Raw genomic sequence first — 26,884 nt, 5'->3', positions numbered from 1 at the left:
GTCTTGTCCAGACTCGATTATCTTCAGACCGCCATCATATAGCTGGAATATTGTGCGGCGTTAAACGAACTTTATTTTCTTTAGCATCTATTGATATTTTACGATACTAAAGGTGAGGTGAGGTGAAATGTAACGTAGCGTACAATACGTACCATACTTTAACGTCTTTTGGTACGACCCGGCAGGGGATCGAACCCACGACCTTCCACTCTCTGGACGGACGCTCTACAAATAGACCACGGAGGCGGTGGTACGATACATAGAATATGATTGATATTTTTTATAAAACAAGTTGTAATGTACAATATTTATAAGTTGATAATTCGATGTATAGAAACAGAAGATTATTGTGCTTATTTTTACGTGTCGATTCCCAAATTTCAACTATTTCCTCGAAATTTCGTGGTTGTGAAATGAACCTTAATTCTACCATGAATTTGGAATTTACTCGATTCTGATTGGTCAATCAGAGGCTATTAAATAACAATAAACCCCCTCTGATTGAAACAGCTTGTTTGACGGCCGCATCACCGCGGAAGCTAATATTCATAGAATAGTACTATTTTCAGTCATTGTCGGTAGGCATATTCAAATAATTATATCTACAATTACAGGTTACAAAAAGCACAGATGCGGTTACTACAATATTCAAAGGATGTGTGGCAATACATTTCGTGCAAAAAAACACGACAGAAATCAACAATGGGAATGTATTTACATTTTGGAGACAACAGAGAGCTTGGAATTTTGGCGCTTTTCTATATACGACTGTGATGTCATATCTTTTGCGTCACAATAAGCGATATGACGTTATAATGGTAACGTGTGATGTGGTGCGAAAGCCTTGCAAAGCTTGCTTTGTTTTCTTTAGGGATGCCCACCTCATGTTAGCTTACCAAGTTGCCGTGATCATATGCTTTCAATGCCTTGTCATGTGTTCGAGTGAAGTATTACGGTGTAAACAAACTTCTTGAGTATATACAGCACCATATTTTGTTCGGTGATTCCGTAATTCAGATCGTTAACCCACTCAAAACACTGAACTTAACCCGTGCCGCTTCACTCAGTATATTTGCTAACACCAAAGAGTTCGCGTTTTATTTAGTCATGGTAGAATGGAGATAAACATACTGTGTTTTCAATGTAGAGCTAGGTTACCTGTAGATTTAACCGCGCTAAATTTAACATTTGAAACCTCACGCTGCGCGTTCTGTTCCAAATTCAATTTAGCGGGGTTAAATCTACAGGTAACCTAGCTCTACATTGAAAACACACTATGTTTATCTCCTAAATAGACCATAATCGAAGCAACGCGAATTTATTTTTTGAAATTACGTTTTTTAGATAAACTTGAAATACGAGAAAATATTCGAAATAACAAGAAAAAAACCTAATTATTTCGAGAAAATTATTTAAGTAACGAGAAAAAAATTCGAAATTTCAATTTTTTAAAATAAATTTCCTGCACGATTATTCTTTAACATATATAACGATGTTTTCAGCTCATTGCACTGTTACTCATTATACTGGAGAGATTGCGAGGCCTCGTCACATCAGGAGTGCTGTTCATATTTTGGTTCCTGATGGTATCGGCCAACATTATACCGTTCTACACATACATCATACAAAAGGTAAATGCTCTGTGTACATCTTTCTGACTGAGGAACCCGATCATCTTATGGTATATACATTAGCCGCCATCAAACATGGATACTTTTTCCCGCCAGTTTGCTTCAACTTTGGTGAACCACGTTAGCCACAAACCAAGGGTTCTCCTGGGAATCACGTTCAGCGTATCATGACACAGCTAAGGGACACAACCTAACGCAGTTAATTTCTGCACCGTAGACCTCTTGGTCAACCGTGCCACAATTTAATACGAATTGTACATAGTTAAAACGTCAAAAAACAACTTCAAGTTGAATTATGTTTCTCACATTTACTTTACACAAGTCTTAAATTCATCAAATTTCCATGTCAATCAGCCTCTCCTTTACTTAAGTAACCAAAATTTGTATTTACAGTTCTAACAAGAATGAGCATTGGACACATAGGGCATTTGTATCTTATCTGTCAGCGAGATTCATGAAAAATAAAGTCCCGTGAAGATTCCGTGGTAGAATAGGTCTTCAGCAACCCATGCTTGCCGTAAAAGGCGACTTTGCTTGTCGTAAAAGGCGACTAACGGGATCGGGTGGTCGGGCACGCTGACTTGGTTAATTAACGTCATCAATCCCAATTGCGTGCCTTGGATTGAAGCTCATGATATTAATCACTGGATTGTCTGGTCCAGACTCGATTATTTACAGACCGCCGCCATATAGCTGGAATATTGCTGAGTGCAGCATTAAACAACAAACCAACCAACAAAATCATGGAAAACAAACTGAAAATTTAGTTAACAGCGACAAATGAATATCTTAATGCACGGAAAGGAATATACTCTCTCGCGTCATCATGGCCCAGCATGGCTACTGTTCTTTCTTGTGTTATTCAGGACTACAGCACGGATCTGACACGTATCAGTGTGTTCTATATCGGCTACTGCTTCATGTTGGTGGAACTGATAGTTCATTGTTTTGCCGAGAAGAGCAGGGATTACACCAATGTTCTAGTGAGTTGCTTTCTTTATCCATGTTCCCGTGATATTGTCTCCCACAACAGAATCTAGAACATGTATGATTTTGAAATGGTACGTGCACGTATGTGTATATATGTCGCGTGACTTGGATCCGGTAAGTGATTGTGTAACTTTGGTTTGAGCGGCTTTGAACCATTTGGGTTAATAGGTGGTGGTTTGGTGAAAAGGGTTTTTACGTCAATTACTGCATTTACTTAGCGACGTGCATTCCTGTTCTAGTCCATTGACGCCGGTTTTATAGTGCTAACCCGATGAGACACCATGCCGCAGTTTAACGTGGATGCGTCACTCAGACACAGGGTAACCAGACCTTGGATATAAATCCTTTATGCCCGAACGCCAGGCAAAGCAACAACAAGCACCATTTAATCACTTCTTTTGGTATGACTGCACCGAGGATCGAAGCCCCGACCTTCCGCTTCCCGGCCAGACGCTCTTTCCACTAAACCACGGAAGCGGTCAGCTTAATGGGGGAGGAATTAGTAGCCTGTGGTTGGTTTTGCGATATATTGGTGTGTAACGTAACAGTCTGTTATGCATGAAATTCAGACAAAATGAATTGCCAAGACACCAGTGAAGATCCGGGATAGAAAAGGTTTTCCTCAACCCAAAATTGCCTTAAAATGACTATTCTTGTCGTCAGAGGCGACTAACGGGACCGGGTGGTCAGGCTCGCTGACTTGGTTGTTGCATACTATCGTATCCCAAATTCCTTGTATCGGTGCTCATGATGTCAATCACTGGATTATCTGGTTCAGACTCGGTTACTTACAGATCGCTTTATATAGCTGGAATATTGCTGAGTGTGGCGTTAAACAAAAACAAACAAACATTGCCAAGATTATTTACGTGTTTGATAATGACACTTTGGCAGTATGGATACGTGAAGGACATGCCGGAGTGTGTTATCATCAATTGTTGCTGGACGCTTTGACGACAGTAATCCTCTGGCCAGTGGTATGCTGAAAAAAGAGACATTAGGTGCCATTATATGAGATACATTATTTTGATGATATCCCAAAACGAAAATATAACGCGAATGAAAGGTTTTTAGGGTGGGCACATGTGCATGGTGATATCTGCTTGCACGTGCCTTGTTGGTAGGAAGTGATGTGAGTTTGCTGATGTATGCGAAGAGCAATCACTTATTTATACGTCATAATCATACATCTACAAAGCCCGCCATCCCCCAAATGTTGGTAGGGTTTGGTTTTACTTATCTGCTTGGCAAGCGCAGTAGTAGCTAGTATTTAATACATTGATAACTGTACTCGTGGTTGGTTCATTGTCAGTATCTTGTTCTGAAGGACACACGGGTGCATGAGTTACATTGCTTTGAACATTATATCTGTTATTCCTGAAGGTGTTAATTTCTCATTGAATGAAAGCCAAAAGCGATGGTCTGTAACATGAAATGTTACAGTGTCTGTATCAGTAACCTACAATGTTGCAGTTTCTGTGTAGTAACCCACAATGTTACAGTGTCTGTGTCCTACAATGTTACAGTATATGTGTATGTAACCCACAATGTTACAGTGTATGAGTATGTGACCCACAATGTTACAGTCTATGTGTATGTAACCCACAATGTTACAGTGTATGAGTATGTGACCCACAATGTTACAGTGTATGAGTATGTGACCCACAATGTTACAGTGTATGTGTCCTACAATGTAACAGTGTATGTGTCCTACAATGTTACAGTGTATGTGTATATAACCCACAATGTAACAGTGTCCTACAATGTTACAGTGTCTGTTTCTCTAACCTCTAATGTTACAGTGTCTGTGTCCTACAATGTTACAGTGTCTGTTCCTCTAACCCTCAATGTTACAGTGTCTGTGTCCTACAATGTGACAGTGTCTGTGTATCTAACCTCCAATGTTACAGTGGCTGTGTCCTACAATGTTACAGTGTATGTGTCCTACAATGTTACAGTGTATGTGTATATAACCCACAATGTTACAGTGTCCTACAATGTTACAGTGTCTGTGTCCTACAATGTTACAGTTTATGTGTCCTACAATGTTACAGTGTCTGTTTCTCTAACCTCTAATGTTACAGTGTCTGTGTCCTACAATGTTACAGTGTCTGTTCCTCTAACCCTCAATGTTACAGTGTCTGTGTCCTACAATGTGACAGTGTCTGTGTATCTAACCTCCAATGTTACAGTGTCTGTGTCCTACAATGTTACAGTGTATGTGTCCTACAATGTTACAGTGTATGTGTATATAACCCACAATGTTACAGTGTCCTACAATGTTACAGAGTCTGTGTCCTACAATCTAACAATGTGTGTTCCTCTGACCCCCAATGTTAAAGTGTCTGTGTCCTACAATGTTACAGTGTCTGTGTCTTACAATGTGACAGTGTCTGTGTATCTAACCTCCAATGTTACAGTGTCTGTGTCCTACAATGTTACAGTGTCTGTGTCCTACAATATTACAGTGTCTGTGTCCTACAGTTTTACATTGTCTGTTCCTCTAACCTCCAATGTTACAGCGTCTGTGTATGTAACCCGCAATGTTACAGTGTTTATGTCTGTAACCTACAACGTTACAATGGTGACAGATAAATGGTCATACTGGTCGAATCTGTGATTGGAACCCACCAGTGCTGCGTCGCAATTCACATTGCAGAGTTGCGTCCCTGAGAAGTATGAATAGCGACGCGTGTGGCCACTGACCCACCGTGGCCATATTGAAGCATGTCTCTCATGTCCGCCATCTTTCTCCACAGTATCCTTGCCCTGAAATGGAGTCCTCCTACCTCTCCCGGCTGACATTTGGTTGGACAACAGGGTAAACATAGCCCCAAGTCTTGTAGAAAAAACAAGAACTTTAATAATAACAGTAGATATATTTTGGGGACAGTGAACCGGTCCTCAAGAAATGATTTCGAGATTCATTTTTGCATTAGACTCACAAACTACGTTCAAGAATAAGGATAAGAAGAAACTGTTCTTGCATCTTACATAACCTGCCAATGATTGTACATCATTCTGGGATCCTAAATTTCACTCTGATAAGATGAAACAAATTCGGAATGTTCAAAGATGACGCTGTGATATCTACTTCTGTAGTATCCTAATTCCTAATGGCTGCCATGGCATTCGCGTTATTCCCATGTGAATTCTCTGCATTGCCATATGTTTTCACAGACTCATGGTCCAGGGATACAAAAAGACCTTGACCGAGACTGATGTGTATGACCTTCACCCTCGGGAGCAGTCAGCAGGGGTGATAGAACGTTTTGACAAGGTGGTGCAGCGGACACAGGCGGACATGAGAAGAGACTTGACCGGCTCCAGCTACCAAAATGGGACTGTGAGGTACATTGGCACCCTAACAAATAAAAACATCATATACTGACTCGTGAAGGATTAACATGTGTCATAAGCTTAACTAATACACATATATTCACTTATTCATAGAGCTATTTTTTATCAACAGTTTTCTTGAAAATGTAAATTTTGTCATAAAAATATCAAATCGGTATTGTGCATACTGTATGTCATGTGTTTTGTGTAGTTTATTTATTATGAGTTCAAGTGATCAAGTAACCCCAGTTACTGTAATGCAATGATGGTAGGTCATGTGATGCAAGCACCCTAGTTACTGTAATGCAATGATGGTAGGTCATGTGATGCAAGCACCCTAGTTACTGTAATGCAATGAGGGTAGGTCATCTGATGCAAGCACCCTAGTTACTGTAATGCAATGATGGTAGGTCATGTGATGCAAGCACCCTAGTTACTGTAATGCAATGATGGTAGGTCATGTGATGCAAGCACCCTAGTTACTGTAATGCAATGATGGTAGGTCATGTGATGCAAGCACCCTAGTTACTGTAATGCAATGAGGGTAGGTCATGTGATGCAAGCACCCTAGTTACTGTAATGCAATCATTGTAGGTCATGTGATCCAAGCACCCCAGTTTGATTATTTCAGGTACACCGACGGCTCAGTATCGGTGAAACATGATGGCAAAAACAGAAGGAACTACGGTTATACCCCACTACCTAACGGGGACACGAGTGAGTCCACTCCACTTATTGGAGATGATAAACCTCCGCTTCTTACATCATCGTCAGCTCCTGGACCCATGCCGTCGTTGTGGAAGCTGTTAATCAGGACGTTTGGGTTGGAGCTGCTACATGCACAGATCTGGAAGGTCATCAATGATGTGCTCATATTGACCAACCCTCTGATACTCAAGTGAGTGCAGTCTTTACTTCCTCCAGATAAATCCGGAGATTCTCAAAACATCAAAATTATGTAATTAAATAATTAAATAACAAAATAATCAAACATAAATATCAGTGTCCAGCGTATGTACAGGCTATAAACAGTGAAAAATACTGGTAATATTTTTTATATATAAATACTTAGAGAATTCTATAACAGTAAAATGCCACGTTCTTTCATCAATGTCACTGTTATCTGCACCAAGAAAGAATGCTAACGTATCATGGTCTTCCATCATCTTTATTTCAACATCAAGATGATCAATTAGAGTGGAAAAGAATAATCATACATATCAATATTAAATGTGGTTACATTGCAACGGATTTCAGACCGATTAGTTCGGCATCAACTGCTGTCATCCTCGTTCCTTGCAACTCAGATTTCCCCTATCTATTACCATTGAATTTGCATATATGATATACATTGCTATGGTTCTAAAAAAGCTAAACGTGTTCCTTACAGGGCCCTGATTGCCTATGTTGGTGATACCAGTAGTCCTGTCTGGGTTGGTTACCTTCTGTCCCTTGGGATGTTTGTCAGTGTGCTAGTACAGGCTGTAACCTTCCACATCCTCAACCATTACACCATAGCCTTAGGCATAAGGGTCCGGGCAGCGCTGACGTCAGCAATATACAGGAAGGTAACATGAATAGAGTGAGTGAGTGAGTCTGGTTGTCGCCGCTTTCAACAGTATTTCAGTTTTATGACGGTGGGTCGACCTCATGTTATATGAAAGGCCATCATACTCCCTTGTTTTTTGGTTTGTTTGTTGTTAAACGCCGCAATCAGCAATATTCCAGCTATATGACGGCAGTCTGTATATAATTGAGTCTGGACAAGGCAATCCAGTGATTGACATCATGAGCATCGATCCAAGGAACTGGGATACGATAGCATGCATCTAACATGCCAGCGTGCCTGACAAACGATCCCGTTAGGCGCCTCAGACCACAAGCATTGATACCTTGTACGGCAAGCGTGTTGCTGAAGACCTATTCTAACCCGGATTTTCACGGGTATACTCCCTTGGTGAAACCGATATATAAGATATCGTTCATAACAAGGAGAATCGGGTACACGAATGCATAGCTTCTGGCAGGATGAAACAGTGCACAGCGAATGGAATACCGTCTTCCAGCGACTCATGCAACAACGAGTGAGTGACTAAGTTTGGTTATCGCCGCTATGAACAGCATTTCCATTATTTCACGGTGTGTCATTTTTCTTTTAATGTACCCGAAATCCCGAAGTGATGAGGGGTTTTATACCAACCGATACGGGTGTTCTGCTGACAAACCAAGAAACAGAATGAAAATACTATTTTGGTTTTGAAATAAGCTACTTTCAATACCACATTCAGTCGAGGATGTTTCAGAATATTCAACAACAATGAAACTGGGCCATGAAGTTTATATCACACCAGCATGCGCGTTTCTCAAGTTTGGGACTGTAGGGTATCTCGGTCCCCGAATCGATGGCTCGTTACTCCCAAGGCCTGGGTGCGATATCAGAAGCACATATCCATCCTGAAATATTGCTTAAGCTGGAAGCCCCCTTCGTACTAACGCATCAGACCACATTTTCTCCTCTTCAGGCACTTACAATGAACAACGAGGCCAAGAAGCAGGCGAATGCGGGTGAGATTGTTAACCTGATGTCCGTGGATGTGACGAGGGTACAGAAGTACTGCGAGCAGATCTATTGGGTGTGGGCAGCTCCGGAAGAGATCGCTGTGTGTCTGTATCTCCTCTACTCCACATTTGGGACAGCAATGTTCGCCGGCCTGGCCTTCCTGCTGCTGATGATTGGCCTCAACGTCCTGGTGATGGCGAGGATGAGCACGCTGCAGGCCAGGCTCATGCATATTAAAGATCAAAGGATCCGGGTAGTGAATGAGGTGTTGAATGGAATCAAGGTGCGGGTCTATCTTTTAATGTAGCGCTGGATAAAGAAGTCTTCATTCAAAAACTGCCCATCCAATCCTAATTGGCAGCGAATCCTGCGAATCCACGATTGCAGAAAGATTTGTAGAAAATGTAACTTACTGCAGAATTGCAGAAACATCATTTTTTTATCCTTTTTATCCATCAATACACTAATTATCATCTATTTTCAAGCTTTCCTATTGAATATTGCACTCAAAAAATGCCCAAACATTTTCAAAAAGCATCTGATACTGCATGGTGATGTGGAATGTGGCCACAGTTAATAGAGAGTAATGTAAAAGTAATTTTGTTAGAATTATATTTGATGTCTAAAAAATATTAAATCGTATGTGTCCAGTAATGGAAGCGTCGTCATTCTTTGACTTCAAAATCGGTTTAAGACAGGGTAAACATCTGTCACCTTTCATATTTGCCTTGTATTTAAACGATCTTGAGGAATTATACCTTTCACGAAATGTCACTGTTTTTAAATGTGTCAGTGACTAAATGGAGCATGATTTACATGTTTTTCTAAAGTTTCTCATATTATTGTATGCAGAAGTTACAGTACTAATGGAAGGAACTTCAGAAATTAATTAATGTCTTCAGTGACTGAGCAAAAATCTTTGGAAATTTAAGATAAATTTAAGCAAAACGAAAGTACACATTTTTTTTAAAACGTTCGTACAAAAAAGAGAATATATATTATTCTACAGGGTTCAGCAGTAGATAATGTACAAAACTACAGTAAATAACGAACTGGCTTAAAACGAACTGGCGGATATGACGAACTGTTTTTTTTGGTCCCAGCCATTTGCTGTATATATACTGTATATACGTTTATAACGAATTGCGGTTATAACGAACTAAAACTAGTGGTCCCTGTAAGTTCGTTATAACCGTAGTTTACTGTATATATATATGTGGGGATATATGTTACATGTAATGGTTGTTTTTGTAAGGCACAAAAGCGCCTTTGCAAGAAAGCCTCCAAAGCCATGTTTGTCGTTTATACAAAGATTCGACACTTGGAAGTGTCCGTCGACTGTCAATTACTTTTGTTTGACCACAGCATTCAAACCAATATTATTATATACCTTCGAAGTGTGGGGCTTTGAAAAGTCAGTTATGATTGAAAGAATTCATTTGAAATTTTGCAACCGTATACTTAAACTTAAGCAATCAACTCTAAACTTGGAAGATATCCACTGGAAATTATCATAAAAACAAGAATGACTTTATATTGGAGGAAACGTTTGCTGTCACCAAACAAACTGATGAATGCGGAATGTGGGCTTATCTATGAGATGCATCAATGTAACTGTTATTATAAGTTCCCACTTTTAACTTGTACTAAAACTATACTTGAGAGCACGGGGTTGTATTTTATATGACTAACTCAGTCGTTTACTACGTTCCATGGATGTATAAAGTTAAAACAACTCTGATTGATCAATGTTACCAAGATACCAAGAGAGATGACCTCTTTTTCTAAAGGTGTTTATTATTCTATGTTCAAGAAGTACATAACATGGAACTATACCTATTATTACTGTAGACCCTAATGTTAAGTTTAACTCGATCTAGATAAGGTAATCATCATCTCCCCATAGAAACTGGTCGATGGTACAGTGTACATTGAGGAAATAGAATCTGTACATTATGTAATCTTGGAAAAGGTGCCCAAACTAAAATGTCCTCAGAAATCGGTGTATTCCAAAATACTATTCGAATATACTTCATTTGAAAAAAATATTTATCACTAACGTCTGTACAATATATGCCTATCCTTATAAACCTGATTGTTTGTTTGTTTGTTTGTTTGTTAATAACTTGTCCAAGTATAGCAATGCATCAATGAAATTGTATAAATAATGTCCCTAGTATATATTTGTATATAATTTTCCCAAGGCAAGGAAGCTCACTAACTGTAAAAGTCAAGTTTCCGCCCCTTTTGAACTAGGCTGGGATCTCCAGGCTCGATAATTGCGCCACAAGTGGCTATTACGAATTATATCCCGTCTATGTCCCCTTACAATCATATTCCACCTCTCATATCACTTGCATTGGCTTCAAACAAAAAGGCAGCGCCCAGTCAAGACGATCTGGTCGATAATAAGCTCTTTATCGTAATAGAACAGATTTTATTAATTACCTCGCGAAGTGCATCATATCACTCGAGCACCTTGATTAAAAACATGAAAAGATTTGCAAAATATCTGTCGACTCTCAGCTCTGTCGACTCCCAGCTCTGCAAATCCTGCAATCGAACGAATGTCGATATCGTTACGGGACTTTGATTGGACTAAGTATAGACTCATTAGTCCAGCCAAACTTTAATTGCAGCCTAGATCGGCAAGAATGGAAAGTGGACTTTTATAGCCAGTTAACTCCCTTGCCTCTGGAAGATGTTTATATATTATGCTTATGCTTATGATTTTTATTATTATTACTACTACTATCCACGCAATGTCACTGAACATATTTATGTCTATATGTCTGTATATATGTACTAATGTGTATATATATATATCCTTTATGTATCACATGTGATTTATGAGACTTGACTTGAACTTTATTTCTCAGATATTGAAACTGTACGCCTGGGAGGAATCATTCAGGGATAAAATATTACGGATCCGGAAGGATGAGTTGAAGGTGATATGGCGGATAGCTGTATTGCAGGTCATCCTTACGGTCACCTCCATGATAACCCCATTCACCGTAAGTACCATCATCTTCACGATAACCCCATTCAGATTGAGTACCATTATAACCCCATTCAGCGTAAGTACCGTCTCCTCCGCGATAACCCCATTCAGCATGAGTACCGCCGCTCCACGATAACCCCATTCAGCGTAAGTACCGTCTCCTCCACGATAACCCCATTCAGCGTAAGTACCGTCTCCTTCATGGTAACCCCATTCAGCGTAAGTACCGTCTCCTTCATGGTAACCCCATTCGGCGTGAGTACCGCCGCTCCCCGATAACCCTATTCAGCGTAAATACCGACTCTCCACGATAACCCCATTCAGCGTGAGTACAGCCACTCACCGATAAACCCATTCAGCGTCAATACCGCCGCTCCACGATAACCCCATTCAGCGTGAGTAATGCCACACCCCGATAACCCCATTCAGCGTGAATACCGTCTACTCCATAGTAACCCCATTCAGATTGAGTATCATTATAACCCCATTCAGCGTGAGTACCGCCACTCCCCGATAACCCCATTCAGCGTGAATACCGCGAACCACGATAACCCCATTCAGCGTGAGTACCGCCACTCACCGATAAACCCATTCAGCGTGAATACCGCCACTCCACGATAACCCCATTCAGCGTAAATACCTTCTCCTCCATGATAACCCCATTCAGCGTACGTACCTTCTCCTCCATGGTATCCCCATTCAGCGTACGTACTTCTCCTCCATGGTATCCCCATTCAGCGTAAGTACCGTTTCCTTCATGGTATCCCCATACAGCGTAAGTACCGTCTCCTCCATGGTATCCCCATTCAGCGTGAGCTCCGCCGCTCTCCGATAACCTCATTCAGCGTGAGTACCGCCTCTCCCCGATAACCCCATTCAGCATGAGTACCGCCGCTCCACGATAACCCCATCAAGCGTAAGTACCGTCTTCTCCATGGGAACGCAATTCAACGTGAGTACCGTCACCTCCATGATAACCTAATTCAACGCAATTATATTCCTCGCCACTTGAAACGGAAAGATGAAATATTGCGATGATTATTCAACGAAGATAACTGCTTGAGTTATTACTTATAAAGTGAAAATAAGCAATTCCCCCGACAAGGAATGTAACTTACAGCAATGACGAAAACTGCAAAGTACCCCTTTCAAGAAAGTCAACATTCTTGGCGATAAACATCATTGGGTTTTGATCATGTGGTTTCAATCCGGGTAAGAATCGACAGTCAGGTGATTGCGTGAGGTTAATTTTAGCAATGACTTTGGTCAGTTGTGCTTTAAATACTACATCTGCACATGTTCTTTCTGGTGATGTTCTCCGCTGCACGTGCTGCTAAATATAGTCGCTCGCAGTCACCTGACTGTCGGTCCTCACTCGGAATGTTACCACGTGATCAAAACTCAATGATGATGTTTATCGCTAAGAAATTTGACATTTCTTGAAAAGCGCACCTTGCAATTTAATCAACGGACATACCGTCAACACCCATCTTCCCGAGGCAAGTGGGTTAACTGACTATAAAAGTCCAGTTTCCACCCTTGCCGAACTAGGCTGGAATTCCTGGGCTCGATCGTTGCGCCACCAGTGGCTATTACGAGTTATGTCCATTCTATGCCTCTCCTATATGGACCAATCAGATTCCACCTCTCGTATCACATGCATTTGCTTCAAACAAAATGGTGGCGCCCAGTCAAGACCATCTGATCGACCATCAAGATCTATTTTGTGATAAAACGGTTCTTACTTCGCGAAGTACATCAAATCACGTGAGCACCTTGATTAAAAACATGAAAAGATTCGGAAAATATCTGTTGACAACGAGTTGGCGATGCACATGCTTTGCAAATCCTGCAATCGACCGAACTCTGCATGACAATTTACGAACCAGATTTCGATTTCGGTTCGCGATTTTGATTGGACTATGCATAGACTCGTTAGTCCAGCCAAAATCTAACTCCATCATCCCAGCCTAGTTCGGCAAGGGTGGGAACTCGACTTTTAAAGTCAGTTAACGCTCTTGCCTCGGAAAGATGGTCAACGGCATGATAATTCCTATCGTCACCTCCGTTATAACCTCCATTCAACGTGAGTACCGTCAACTTTTCAGCGTTGGTATTTTTACGGCGTACCGCGAAACGTTCGCATTTCAGATTCAACGTGACAAAGTCCTTTGGCTTGCCAGTATCATTAGCATACTCTTGGGCTGAATTAAAACTTAAGGGTGAACGTATACGACCTACTTCATGTTTGGCTTTCCTCTCGACTGAATATGACCCGTTTTGTGCTGATAAACTGTTCAAATTGCGTTCAATTCATTCATTCGTTCTATTCTTCATCTCTGTATACTGCAGAGCTCCAGATAAGCTGCGTATCTGCGTAAAACACGCATCAGAAATGCAGAAATACGCAGTAAAATAAAATCCAAGCGTATCAAATACGCAACGAACATTACAGATAAGCTACAAAAATAAAACTTTTGCGTATCATCAAAATATTGTGAAGTAACCCTGCGTATTCGATTAGCAAATCAGTAACTTATTTTGAAATTATAAACGGGCATTCCGTCAACCTTGCCAAACTCCACGATGATAGTTACATCACGATCATTAAAAATTTTGCCATCACACTTTCTTGTGGAAGTATCGTGGTATTTTTGAGTCCTATAAAGTTCTCGAACCCACACGACACCAGCTTGCAGGGACTAGATGAATAGTGTTTTTAAATATTTAACTTAAATACCCATATGTGTAAAAACTAGTGGGTAACAGAAATTTGAATACCCAGATAGAATTACTGATACCTAATGATTTTAAAATGCATGGGTAAAATACCCACAACACCAAAAGCTTATCTGGAGCTCTGGTATACTGTTTCAGAATCTGTTCCATCCATGCCCCGATATGTGTCTGTGTTGCAGGTCGGTCTGTTCACCTTCGTGGCCTATGTGTTTGTGTTGCAGGTCGGTCTGTTCACCTTCGTGGCCTATGTGTTTGTGTTGCAGGTCGGTCTGTTCACCTTCGTGGCCTATGTGTTTGTGTTGCAGGTCGGTCTGTTCACCTTCGTGGCCTATGTGTTTGTGTTGCAGGTCGGTCTGTTCACCTTCGTGGCCTATGTGTTTGTGTTGCAGGTCGGTCTGTTCACCTTCGTGGCCTATGTGTTTTTGAATGGATCTCACACCCTAGACGCCGGCACAGCATTCGTTGGTCTTTCTCTGTTCAACACCATGAAGAATCCCCTGACACTCTCACCCAAAATATTCAGTGACCTTGTGAAGGTATCATACTTTCTAACCCCCCGTTACTTAAAACCCAGTGTAAAGGTGGGATAGACTGGGGCTCGCTCGTCCGGCCTTGACCCGAGTTCGATTCTCACATGTCTGAATTCAATTTCGAGTGCCCTCCGCCTTAATATCACTTAATATTGCAAAGAGCATTGTAACACCAGTCACTCAAAGCCCGTCGACCCGTGAAGATCCGGGGTAGAATAGGTCTTCATCAATCCATGCTTGCCGTAACGGGCGACTATGCTTGTCGTAAGAGGCGACTAACGGGATCGGGTGGTCAGGCTCGCTGACTTGGTTGATGCATGTCATCGATCCCAATTGCGTGGATCGATGCTGATGATGTCAATCACTGGATTGTCTGGTCCAGACTCGATTATTTACAGACCGCCGTCATATAGCTGGAATATTGCTGAGTGCGGCGTCAAACAACAAACAAACAGAGCCTGTCTAAAGAGACACCCAAATAATGATTGGGTGGTGAGGCTCTGACACTTTGGCTGATGATGTGTCATCGTACCTGGACGGCATGGGTCATTGTCTCATCAACCAGACTGCCGTGTTACAGCTGCGATATTGCTGGTTGTGACTGTCTCACTTCATCACCTATGTTTGGGGACCCGTGAAGATCCGGGGTAGAATAGATCTTCAGCAACCCATGCTTGCCGTAAAAGGTGACTATGCTTGTCGTAAAAGGCGACTAACGGGATCGGGTGGTCAGACTCGCTGATTTGGCTGATGCATGTCATCGATCCCAATTTCGTGGATCGATGCTCATGATATTAATCACTGGATTGTCTGGTCCAGACTCGATTATTTACAGACCGCCGTCATATAGCTGGAATATTGCTGAGTGCGGCGTTAAACAACAAACCCAACCAACCTATGTTTGGGTCGTTAGCAGGGACTGGTGTATTTATATCATATTTACTGTCAATCACCTCAAAGTACCCACTATTGCGTTAATGGTGATAACGACCTGTACTTACAGTCTGTGATCAGTGTGAACCGAGTGAACCGATTTCTGCAATGTGGAGACCTGAAAGCTAAACCTGCAACAAGAAGTGAAAAAGGTACTCTTTTTTTTGAGTGAAGTTTATACCAATTTTTATCTGGCTCACCTTCTCAGCAGTTATTTGTGGGGGCGTGTAAATGGATGCTACTGATCCGGCATTAGTATTTTCTTCCTTACCGTTGACTCCCTCATGGCATCCAGTCCTGACAGACTTAGGAAAGATAAGTGGCAGAGTATATCAGTGTCAGTATTTTATCATGATGTAGAACAGGTCTTCATCAATCCATGCTTGCCGTAACCGGCAACGATGCTTGTCGTAAGAGGCGACTAACGGGATCGGGTGGTCAGGCTCGCTGACTTGGTTGATGCATGTCATCGATCCTAATTGCCTGGATCTATGCTCATGATGTCAGTCACTGGATTGTCTGGTCCAGACTCGATTACTTGCAGACCGCCGTCATACAGCTGGAATATTGCTGAGTGCGGCGTTAAACAACAGACAGACAAACATCATGACGCAGAACCAACATTTTGGGGATGTAGAAGTGTTTTTATTTAAGTCACGACTTGCTACATGTTGAGAACCTGTTGATCAATTAATAATTGTTAATTAATAATTAATTCAGAATGTCGCCTCGGGCCCATAGTATACAATACTGAACAGTTATCCGTCCATGAGAATAAGACACGCCATGTATGTCAAGCACGTGTTTCGTCCTGCATGTTGTGACCAACACCATGTTGTATTGCTCGTTCATGTTGACAGGTTACCCCCTGGTTGTAAATAACGGGACTTTCACGTGGGACCCAGACGCCCCGCCCACACTCAGCAAGTAGGTATAGCCAGTCTGAACAGGTTGTGATCGAACACGATGTTACAACGCTTTTTACAGAAATTGACGACGCCTGCAAACTCTGTGTCTTCTGGAAAACAAACCAGTGATAATAAAGACGCGTCCAACTCTAAACATACATTTAACCCCATTTGAGTCCGACCGCCTCCGTGGTCTAATGGTAGAGCGTCTGCCCAGAGAGCGGAAGGTCCGGGGTTCGATCCCAGTCGCGTCATACCAAAAGACGTTAAACGATGGTACTTGTTGTTACCCTGTCTGGCGCTCGGCATTAAGGGGCTAAAACAGGGACTGGTCGGCTCGGAGTCAGTATACTGTGTCTGAGTGGGGTATTCATGTTAAACTGCGGCATGGTATCTCAGTGTGCGAGCACTATAAATCAGCATCAGTCCGGACTAGAACAAGCAGAGACACACATACACGTGCATGCACGTCGCTATATAAGTGCAATAATTGACGCGACGTTAAACCCTATTTAACCCCACTATGTCTGTTGTACACATAGCATAGACATAGCATAGAGAGGCACCGTAAATCGCTGTGCAGAGTTGCGTCAATTAGTCTTGCCAAGAACTTGTGATCCTGGGTTCGAAGCCCAGATTGTCCCTGATTATGTTTCTTGGTTTGTCGGCACCATACCTGTGTTCCTGGGTCTAAGAACTGTTTCGTTTTGTAGTTTTGTGCCCACATTAAACTAACACGCTGTAACAACTGCATTACTGTGGAAAAACGACATTTTACCAAACGCACTCACTATATGGTGACACTATGAGTTTTCCGTCTTCACAATCATAAGTAACATCATCGTGGTATTTATCAATCATACCAAGCAATGATCCTTCATAATTATAAAATAGTTGCCTGTTATGGTGACGTTTGGTTGTTAGCGATCTATAACCCAGTTTTATATTGTCCCTTCAAATACTAACTTTTTGATAGGTGAGTCAGTAAGTTTGATTTTACGCCGCTTTTAGCAATATTCCAGCAATATCACGGCGGGGGACACCGGAAATGGGCTTCACACATTGTACCCATGTCGGGAATCGAACCCGGGTCTTCGGCGTGACGAGCGAATGCTTTAACCACGAGGCTACCCGGCCGCCCCAACTTTTGGATTACCTAATACTAGTTGTTTTAACTAAAATCTGTGAGTATCTAGTGATTATCGACATGTTTTTAGTTATCATTAGTGTATAACCTGTGCTAGTCACAACATGGCTAAAAATGCTGCCGATGGGACTAACAATCTAACTCTCTCACTCAGGTGGTCAGAATTGCTGACCTGGTTGACACATGTCATGGTATCCCATTTGTGTAGATCGCTGCTCATTGAATGCCTGGTCCAGACTCGATTATTTACAGACCGCAGTCATGTGGTGGGAATATTGCTGAGTGCGGCGTTAAACAACAAACAAACAAACAAACAAACAAACAAACACTATATAGCGGTATAAAACCGGTGGGATTCTCATTATAAACTGCGTAAGAGTAAGAATACACCCATTGATGGTGGCTAAAAAATGAAACAAACAAGATATGGTTATTCGATGGTGATGTATTTGATGCGTGTAGCATAGCTGTGTTCTGTACCTATCTCTGCAGTGTTTCGGTGACTGTTTTCAGCCTGGTAACGTTTTGATAATGTTTTGGTTTTGGTCAAATCAAATTTTCAAGTGAACACTTACTTTTGCACGGCAGTGTAGACGAATATGATGCCACCTGTGTATGTATCGTGTATATCATCATCTGTTCTACCCCAGTATCATGTTGCGCGTGTCTGAGGGGAGTCTGGTCGCTGTTGTCGGCCAGGTGGGGTCGGGCAAAACGTCCCTCATCTCCGCCATCCTTGGCGACATGGACACCGTCGACGGTTACGTCAACGTCAATGTGAGTGCTGTCAAATTATATGGGTCATCCACACACATCACTTGGGGAGATCAAGTGACATGTCATAGGAAATAATACCAATAAAATTGCATCACAATGTTTTGAAGACCATTGTGACGTCATCGGTTACCATCACGTCACAATCAAATGTCACCACTGTCTTTACTGAAGCTTGTTTATTGTACTTTTTTTACACTCAAGACACTGCTTATCACTGTTAACCAACTTAAAAAGTTGGAAGAATGATTTTGAATGATATGTAGAGCATAGCCATGTTGTTTTTTTTATGAAGTATATCAACACGAATCGATGAAGTTAAGAACCCATGATGTGTCCATCACAGGATGATTTACTCATCACGAGTTAACTGTCTGACTTAACGGGGCTTATGTGTTTCCTGAATGACTAAATGGTACAGGGGTGCTAACATAACATCTACGTAATCACAGCTTCCTGCGTTGGGTAACACTGGAGTTGACTCGATCCTCGATCCACTTGGTGTCTCCGCAAATACCATTTCGTGTGTGTGTGTGTGCGTGTGCGTGTGCGTGCGTGCGTGTGTGTGTGTGTAAACTTACATAAATTTCCAACAACGTACCTTTATTGGCTTTATGTTATCCAAGCTATCTTAATGACATAAAATTTGGTTAACTATGTTTCATAAAGGTGTTTATATTAAATTTGCCTCAAACATTCTTAGTTGTGTTCAGCTTTTCGATTTGTCAACTGTAAATCTCTTGATAATTTTGCAGGGACGAGTTGCTTACGTACCTCAACAAGCCTGGATACAGAACGATACTGTTCAAAATAATATTCTGTTTGGCAAGTCTTTGCACCGGCGGAACTACGTCAAGGTTCTGGAGGCCTGCGCACTAAAGCAGGATCTGGATATACTGCCTGGTGGCGACAAAACTGAGATCGGGGAAAAGGTGGAGTCGCCGTTCCACACGTGGTCATTTCCATCTATACCTTCTCTGTACTGTACAGTTCTTTTTCAAATTCTTTAATTTATTTCCTGATGCTTCTAACCAATTGGGGATGGGACATTCAGGCAAGAAGAAGTACCGTGCTCCCTATTTTTTTGTCTGTTCATTTTAAATGAATCGGAATTTCGGCTCGGATTGGCAAAGTCAAAACAGGGGAATCTGGCCAAAGGTTTTAACTTATGCTTCAGGTATATCGATGATCTAATATCGTTCAGTCATGGTCAATTCACATCCCCGATTCCCCAATCTGAACTAGAAAAAGAAGAGACAATTTAAACCACTTCACCTGTTTTATCTTGAGATATATGCAAAAAGATTATAAGGCATAAACATCTTTCAACAAGAATGTGGGACAAGAGGGATTACTTTAACGATCCATGGTCAACTTTTCCTTTATGTCGAGCAATATTCCAATATTCCTTTGGTGTCCATAATTCCCTACTATTTTGAGGTATACGTGAGCATGCTCTTTCTACGAAGAAGGTGTCCAAGAGCCCCCATACGATGAGACGGTGCCACCGATGGGGTAGGATACGCTCCCCATTCGCGAACACCTCGCGAACACCTCGTATCATGATTATTTGATAGTGATTCATAAACACATGCTTATGATATAGTCGACATCGAAGGTTTCTTGTGATTACGGAAGTCGTTTAACGTCTTCTGTGTCTAGAAAATGCTACATGTATGTGTTTCCTATCTTGTTATCAGGGCATCAACTTGAGTGGGGGACAGAAGCAGAGAGTGTCTCTAGCCAGAGCCGTCTACTGTGTCTTGTGTATTCTATGTCTTTCCTATCTTGTCATCAGGGCATCAACTTGAGTGGGGGACAGAAGCAGAGGGTGTCTCTAGCCAGAGCCGTCTACTGTGTCTTGTGTATTCTATGTCTTTCCTATCTTGTCATCAGGGCATCAACTTGAGTGGGGGGACACAAACAGAGAGTGTCTCTAGCCAGAGCTATCTACTGTGTCCTGTGTATTCTATGTCTTCCCTTTCTTGTCATCAGGGCATCAACTTGAGTGGGGGACAGAAGCAGAGAGTGTCTCTGGCCAGAGCCGTCTACAACGATGCTGACATCTACCTCCTGGACGACCCTCTCAGTGCCGTGGACAGCCATGTTGGCAAACACATCTTCAGTAAAGTGGTGGGCAAGACCGGACTTCTTCAGCATAAGGTAGAATGACCGTGCTTTATCCAATTCATTGGTCGTTCAAATCAGGGGCGAATTCATTTCCTTTGAAGTTTCCACACTTTTTATATTTAAATCTGATGATGGTGTTATGGCTCCTATATAGAGGTCAGGACAGACCAGGTCAACCGTATCCCATGTATTTCATAACATAAGACGCGGCATTTACTTCTGTAATCCTCAGCTGACCACCATGAAAATATTGCAATGAACTGCTCGCTAGAGCGTATCGACTCAACTCAACTTCATAATACTTTATTACAGCTTTAGCTCATACAATGATAGATGAGTTTGTGAGTATAGTTTTACGCCGCTTTTAGCAATATTCCAGCAATATCACGGCGGGGGACACCACAAATTGGCTTCATACACTGTAACCATGTCGCGAATCGAACCCGGATCTTCGGCGTGGCGAGCGAACGCTTTAACCACTAGGCTACCCGACCGCCCCCAATGATAGATGATGCGTACCATAAATACAAATATAAATTGAGGATTGCACTGATAGGCGGAGGTGTGTACATAGGAGGCTGCTTCATCAGCAGCAACAATAATGTTACGTCATGGTTTTCAGAATAATTATATAACGTTTGTGATAACATTTGTAATTTTAATGCATTATAAGTGTTAAGGATGACATATAACTCACTGACATTAGATCTTACAATGTACTTCGTATGGCTATATCTTATCCATCTACCCTTCTCAAAGGGTAATCTATGGTTACTTGTTTTAAACTTTACAAATGGTATAACGGTATCATTGCTGCACTTCTGACCGGTCACCTGGAGCAAACCAACTGCGGTTAAACTCGACCATTGCCGATGAATGATTCACAAAAAAAAATCCGCGTTAACGAATGAACGCGGTTTAATATGCTTTGTAAATATGATGCGGTTAATGTGATCTATTTTTGTAAAACAACTGAAACTTCTAGTCAATTTACAAATTGCTTGATTCATTAAGTCACAAAGCAAGTTGCTCGAAAATGTCTTTTAATTATTTGACAGATTGACCGATTTAAAAGTACGAAAATGCTTTCACAAATTGCAATAAAAAATAATGTTTTGCCTCAGATGACAAGAATGCACCTTAGATATAGCAGCAAAAGTGAAATTCAGGACATTAAAAACTCAATTCCAAACTTATCTGACTTTGTTATCGCAGTTTATTACTGGTACAAATAGTCAATCAGGCATATTTGCCAATGCAATTTTCATGCAATTTCTGTTGGGGCTTAACATATACAGATATACCCTAACCTCATTCGCTCAGAGGGGCGGTCGGGTGGCCTCGTGGTTAAAGCGTTAACTCGTCACACCGAAGACCCGGGTTCGATTCCCGACATGGGTACAATGTGTGAAGCCCATTTCTGGTGTCCCCCACCGTGATATTGCTGGAATATTGCTAAAAAGCGGCGTAAAACCTTACTCACTCACTCACTCACTCATTCGCACAGAAAGCGGGGTTAATATGGTCATAATTATTATAGAACTTGATCAATAGTGCCACCTGTCCATGTTGTAATCTTGATGATTCTCATTCCAGTTGTTTATTTAATACGAATGACATGCACTGTTGTCATTAAGTTAGTGGTCTATATTCTACAGACACGCATTCTGGTGACCCATGGAGTCCATTGGCTGCCTCAGGTGGACGTGATAGTTGTGATGACCAGTGGCAAGATTTCTGAGATTGGTTCGTATAACCAGCTGATGAGTCACCATGGCGCCTTTTCTCAGTTTTTGATGACGTATTTCACGGAATCTAAAGACGACGATGAATCCGAAGACGAAGTTGGTATGTCCAATGTTATTTATCTGAGATGACATTTCATTAATTTCAAAGGGTGTCTGGAAGAGGTAGTCCAGCATCTACAGTGAGGGAGAGGGGGGAGGGAGAGAGGTGAGGGGTAGGGGGAAAGGGAGGGAGGTAGACGTAGAGGTAGAGGGAGGGAGGGAGGGATGGATGGAGGGAGCATCATGTTCATAGTCGTGTAAATAGTCATAAACAGTAAGAGCATCGATCCACGCCACGGGGACAAGGTGGCACACAGTCAGCCATGCCAAACATTAGTCATTAGTAGAAGGTATCCAATGAGCTCTAGGAGGGTATCCACAAAAAAGGCTTAGTGTTTGCTCAGTGTGTATACAAGTCGATTGTATTTGTAATATCTTTAAGATTTCAAAAGGTAATTCTCTTAATTAAAGTTGTAGCTTTTGTCCAGTTCAGGAGATGGAGAAGGAGGTATTTGAGCGACTGAAGGTGCTCCATACTACGGACAGCGAGCTGGAGAAGTCAGCCGAAGAATTTGACCGAACAATAGAGAAATTGAGAAGGTAAACGAAGTTCATATTTCTAGTTAATGGGGATCATATATCGGATGTGATGCGGAGCTCGTGGAAAATGTGAATGCGACAAAGCTTTGATGAAACAGTAATAAGGCAAATTTTGATGACAACAACGGAAAGCACAAAACTTTGATTAAGACAATGGAAAGGACAAACATTTGAAAAAAGCAACGGAAAGGGTCACGTTCAGGTGAAATTAATGGACAGGGAAAAGCTTTGATGGGAACATTGCAAAGGGCCACGCTTTGATTGAACACAAGATTTGGTAAAACTTTGGTATGGCAAAGCGTCGATGGAAACATTATAGCAAATCTAAATATTGTGGCAACTTTAGTCACCGAGGACACAGAAGACACTTTAAACAAATAAAAAAGCAAATCCTAAGCTTCATGAAAAGACAGACAACCTGTCCTGTCATCGATCTACGGCCAAAGTCTGTTATTCGATCATGATCATAACTATGTTGTTGCTCTTAAATATAGCAGTTACAAAACTAAAATGTCGTGTTTAATTTCAAACCTTTCCCATAAAACCCTTCACATAACCAGTAGATTGGAAAAAGTCATTGTCAGATTCTGACTATATCAGTGATGATACCTTGTGTTCGCGAAAGGGAAACCGTATTCAGCACCATCGGTGGCACTCGTCACAAACACGTACAAAGGCAAGACAACTGTTCACCTAAAACGGATCGGGAACATATGGTAAAAATAGGGAATTGCATCGGACATCCTTTTGGTCACTGATGGTGTTTGTTTTTTAAATGTCCTCCCCATGTCACCATAAAACGGTTTAATAGCTTTACCAAGGCATTGGATGTTGTAACCCTGATCAAACATCTTTTGAGCAAAAGTCACATGACATTTTCTGACACCTTCATGATTGATTGTTCCTCCACAGATGTGAAATGTAGATGCTTAAGGCTGGAACTGCTGGCATAGTGCTCGACATAAAAGGAAAGTGAACTATTTGAAAGTCATCCCTCTTGTCATAGAGTCTTGTGTATAATTTTTTTTGTGCCTGAATCTTAATGCACACCTATATAAATGTGATGAGGCGGTTTTACTGGTTTCTTTTATTTCTAGTTCAGATGGGTAAATAAGTGGAAGGGATATTTGAACTATATCCAATAGTCGATATACCTGACGCTAAAGTTAAACTTCCTAACCGAATTCCCTTGTTTTAATTTTGCCTATCCGCCTGCATAAACAGGCAGAACAGCAAGGAGGGGAACACAGACTGGTGTCCATGAGTATGCCTACGTTTTGCCTAAATGTCATATCCCAAAATTTCGCCTAGATGTTATCTTTGAGGAAGTCCAGAATTTCACATATTGTAAACTTTAGATGACTTTTGTATTTTTGACAAATTGCACTGGACATTTGGATCATGTAATTATATTGGAAACAAATGTCCCAAGCATGCCCCAATAATGTTTACATAAGCCATAATCATTATGATACGCTTTCAGGGGTTCTCTGCTAGAAGGATTGTCTTCCTCCACAAGAGTAAAGCGAGACAGGAAGGACAGCAGGGTGGAGATAAAGGATATGAACAAGTTGATAGAGGAAGAGGTTGTGCAGTCAGGTGTGGTGAGTGTCAGTGATAGAGGAGGTGAGTGTCAGTGATAGAGGAGGTTGTGCAGTCGGGTATGGTGAGTGTCAGTGATAGAGGAAGAGGTCGTGCAGTCGGGTATGGTGAGTGTCAGTGATAGAGGAGGTTGTGCAGTCGGGTATGGTGAGTGTCAGTGATAGAGGAGGTTGTGCAGTCGGGTGTGGTGAGTGTCAGTGATAGAGGAGGTTGTGCAGTCGGGTGTGGTGAGTGTCAGTGATAGAGGAGGTTGTGCAGTCAGGTGTGGTGAGTGTCAGTGATAGAGGAGGTTGTGCAGTCGGGTGTGGTGAGTGTCAGTGATAGAGGAGGTTGTGCAGTCGGGTATGGTGAGTGTCAGTGATACAGGAGGTTGTGCAGTCGGGTATGGTGAGTGTCAGTGATAGAGGATGTTGTGCAGTCGGGTGTGGTGAGTGTCAGTGATAGAGGAGGTTGTGCAGTCGGCCGTGGTGAGTGTCAGTGATAGAGGAGGTTGTGCAGTCGGCCGTGGTGAGTGTCAGTGATAGAGGAGGTTGTGCAGTCGGGTGTGGTGAGTGTCAGTGATACAGGAGGTTGTGCAGTCGGGTATGGTGAGTGTCAGTGATAGAGGAGGTTGTGCAGTCGGGTGTGGTGAGTGTCAGTGATAGAGGAGGTTGTGCAGTCGGGAATGGTGAGTGTCAGTGATACAGGAGGTTGTGCAGTCGGGTATGGTGAGTGTCAGTGATAGAGGATGTTGTGCCGTCGGGTGTGGTGAGTGTCAGTGATACAGGAGGTTGTGCAGTCGGGTGTGGTGAGTGTCAGTGATAGAGGAGGTTGTGCAGTCGGGTGTGGTGAGTGTCAGTGATAGAGGAGGTTGTGCAGTCGGGTGTGGTGAGTGTCAGTGATAGAGGAGGTTGTGCAGTCAGGTGTGGTGAGTGTCAGTGATAGAGGAGGTTGTGCAGTCAGGTGTGGTGAGTGTCAGTGATAGAGGAGGTTGTGCAGTCAGGTGTGGTGAGTGTCAGTGATAGAGGAGGTTGTGCAGTCAGGTGTGGTGAGTGTCAGTGATAGAGGAGGTTGTGCAGTCAGGTGTGGTGAGTGTCAGTGATAGAGGAGGTTGTGCAGTCAGGTGTGTTGAGTGTCAGTGATAGAGGAGGTTGTGCAGTCAGGTGTGGTGAGTGTCAGTGATAGAGGAGGTTGTGCAGTCAGGTGTGGTGAGTGTCAGTGATAGAGGAGGTTGTGCAGTCAGGTGTGGTGAGTGTCAGTGATAGAGGAGGTGAGTGTCAGTGATAGAGGAGGTTGTGCAGTCGGGTGTGGTGAGTGTCAGTGATAGAGGAGGTTGTGCAGTCAGGTGTGGTGAGTGTCAGTGATAGAGGAGGTTGTGCAGTCGGGTGTGGCGAGTGTCAGTGATAGAGGAGGTTGTGCAGTCAGGTGTGGTGAGTGTCAGTGATAGAGGAGGTTGTGCAGTCGGGTGTGGTGAGTGTCAGTGATAGAGGAGGTTGTGCAGTCAGGTGTGGTGAGTGTCAGTGATAGAGGAGGTGAGTGTCAGTGATAGAGGAGGTTGTGCAGTCGGGTGTGGTGAGTGTCAGTGATAGAGGAGGTTGTGCAGTCGGGTGTGGTGAGTGTCAGTGATAGAGGAGGTTGTGCAGTCAGGTGTGGTGAGTGTCAGTGATAGAGGAGGTTGTGCAGTCGGGTGTGGTGAGTGTCAGTGATAGAGGAGGTTGTGCAGTCGGGTGTGGTGAGTGTCAGTGATAGAGGAGGTTGTGCAGTCGGGTGTGGTGAGTGTCAGTGATAGAGGAGGTTGTGCAGTCGGGTGTGGTGAGTGTCAGTGATAGAGGAGGTTGTGCAGTCGGGTGTGGTGAGTGTCAGTGATAGAGGAGGTTGTGCAGTCGGGTGTGGTGAGTGTCAGTGATAGAGGAGGTTGTGCAGTCGGGTGTGGTGAGTGTCAGTGATAGAGGAGGTTGTGCAGTCGGGTGTGGTGAGTGTCAGTGATAGAGGAGGTTGTGCAGTCGGGTGTGGTGAGTGTCAGTGATAGAGGAGGTTGTGCAGTCGGGTGTGGTGAGTGTCAGTGATAGAGGAGGTTGTGCAGTCGGGTGTTTGAGCGTCAGCGATGGGAGTGGGGGGGTGTTGAGCAGACGGGTATATCTGTGACAGAAGAGATAGTGCAATCGGGAGTGTCTGAGATTAGTGTCTGAGAGGAGATTATAGTGTGGTCGGGTATGGTGAGTTTCAGTGAT

At 42.5% G+C, this 26,884-nt stretch overlaps 1 protein-coding gene across 1 annotated transcript in view; it reads left to right on the top strand.

Moving 5' to 3' along the window:
- Window positions 1–26,884, top strand: part of LOC124150642 (multidrug resistance-associated protein 1-like) — a 53,119-nt gene that overhangs the window by 10,180 nt on the left and 16,055 nt on the right. The window contains exons 4-20 of the mRNA XM_048384061.1: window positions 1,503–1,631; window positions 2,498–2,614; window positions 5,381–5,442; window positions 5,802–5,972; window positions 6,592–6,858; window positions 7,351–7,528; window positions 8,483–8,803; window positions 11,400–11,537; window positions 14,653–14,799; window positions 15,797–15,878; window positions 16,587–16,653; window positions 18,432–18,558; window positions 19,311–19,487; window positions 20,551–20,718; window positions 22,344–22,533; window positions 22,961–23,072; window positions 24,556–24,676. Coding sequence (XP_048240018.1) covers window positions 1,503–1,631; window positions 2,498–2,614; window positions 5,381–5,442; window positions 5,802–5,972; window positions 6,592–6,858; window positions 7,351–7,528; window positions 8,483–8,803; window positions 11,400–11,537; window positions 14,653–14,799; window positions 15,797–15,878; window positions 16,587–16,653; window positions 18,432–18,558; window positions 19,311–19,487; window positions 20,551–20,718; window positions 22,344–22,533; window positions 22,961–23,072; window positions 24,556–24,676 — 2,574 coding nt within the window. The remainder of the gene's footprint in view (window positions 1–1,502; window positions 1,632–2,497; window positions 2,615–5,380; window positions 5,443–5,801; window positions 5,973–6,591; window positions 6,859–7,350; window positions 7,529–8,482; window positions 8,804–11,399; window positions 11,538–14,652; window positions 14,800–15,796; window positions 15,879–16,586; window positions 16,654–18,431; window positions 18,559–19,310; window positions 19,488–20,550; window positions 20,719–22,343; window positions 22,534–22,960; window positions 23,073–24,555; window positions 24,677–26,884) is intronic.

The sequence above is a fragment of the Haliotis rufescens genome, unplaced genomic scaffold (genome assembly GCF_023055435.1).
Source record: "Haliotis rufescens isolate VD_foot unplaced genomic scaffold, xgHalRufe1.0.p SCAF_5, whole genome shotgun sequence".
NCBI lineage: Eukaryota > Metazoa > Mollusca > Gastropoda > Lepetellida > Haliotidae > Haliotis > Haliotis rufescens.
This window is presented reverse-complemented; position numbering and strand designations above follow the sequence as displayed.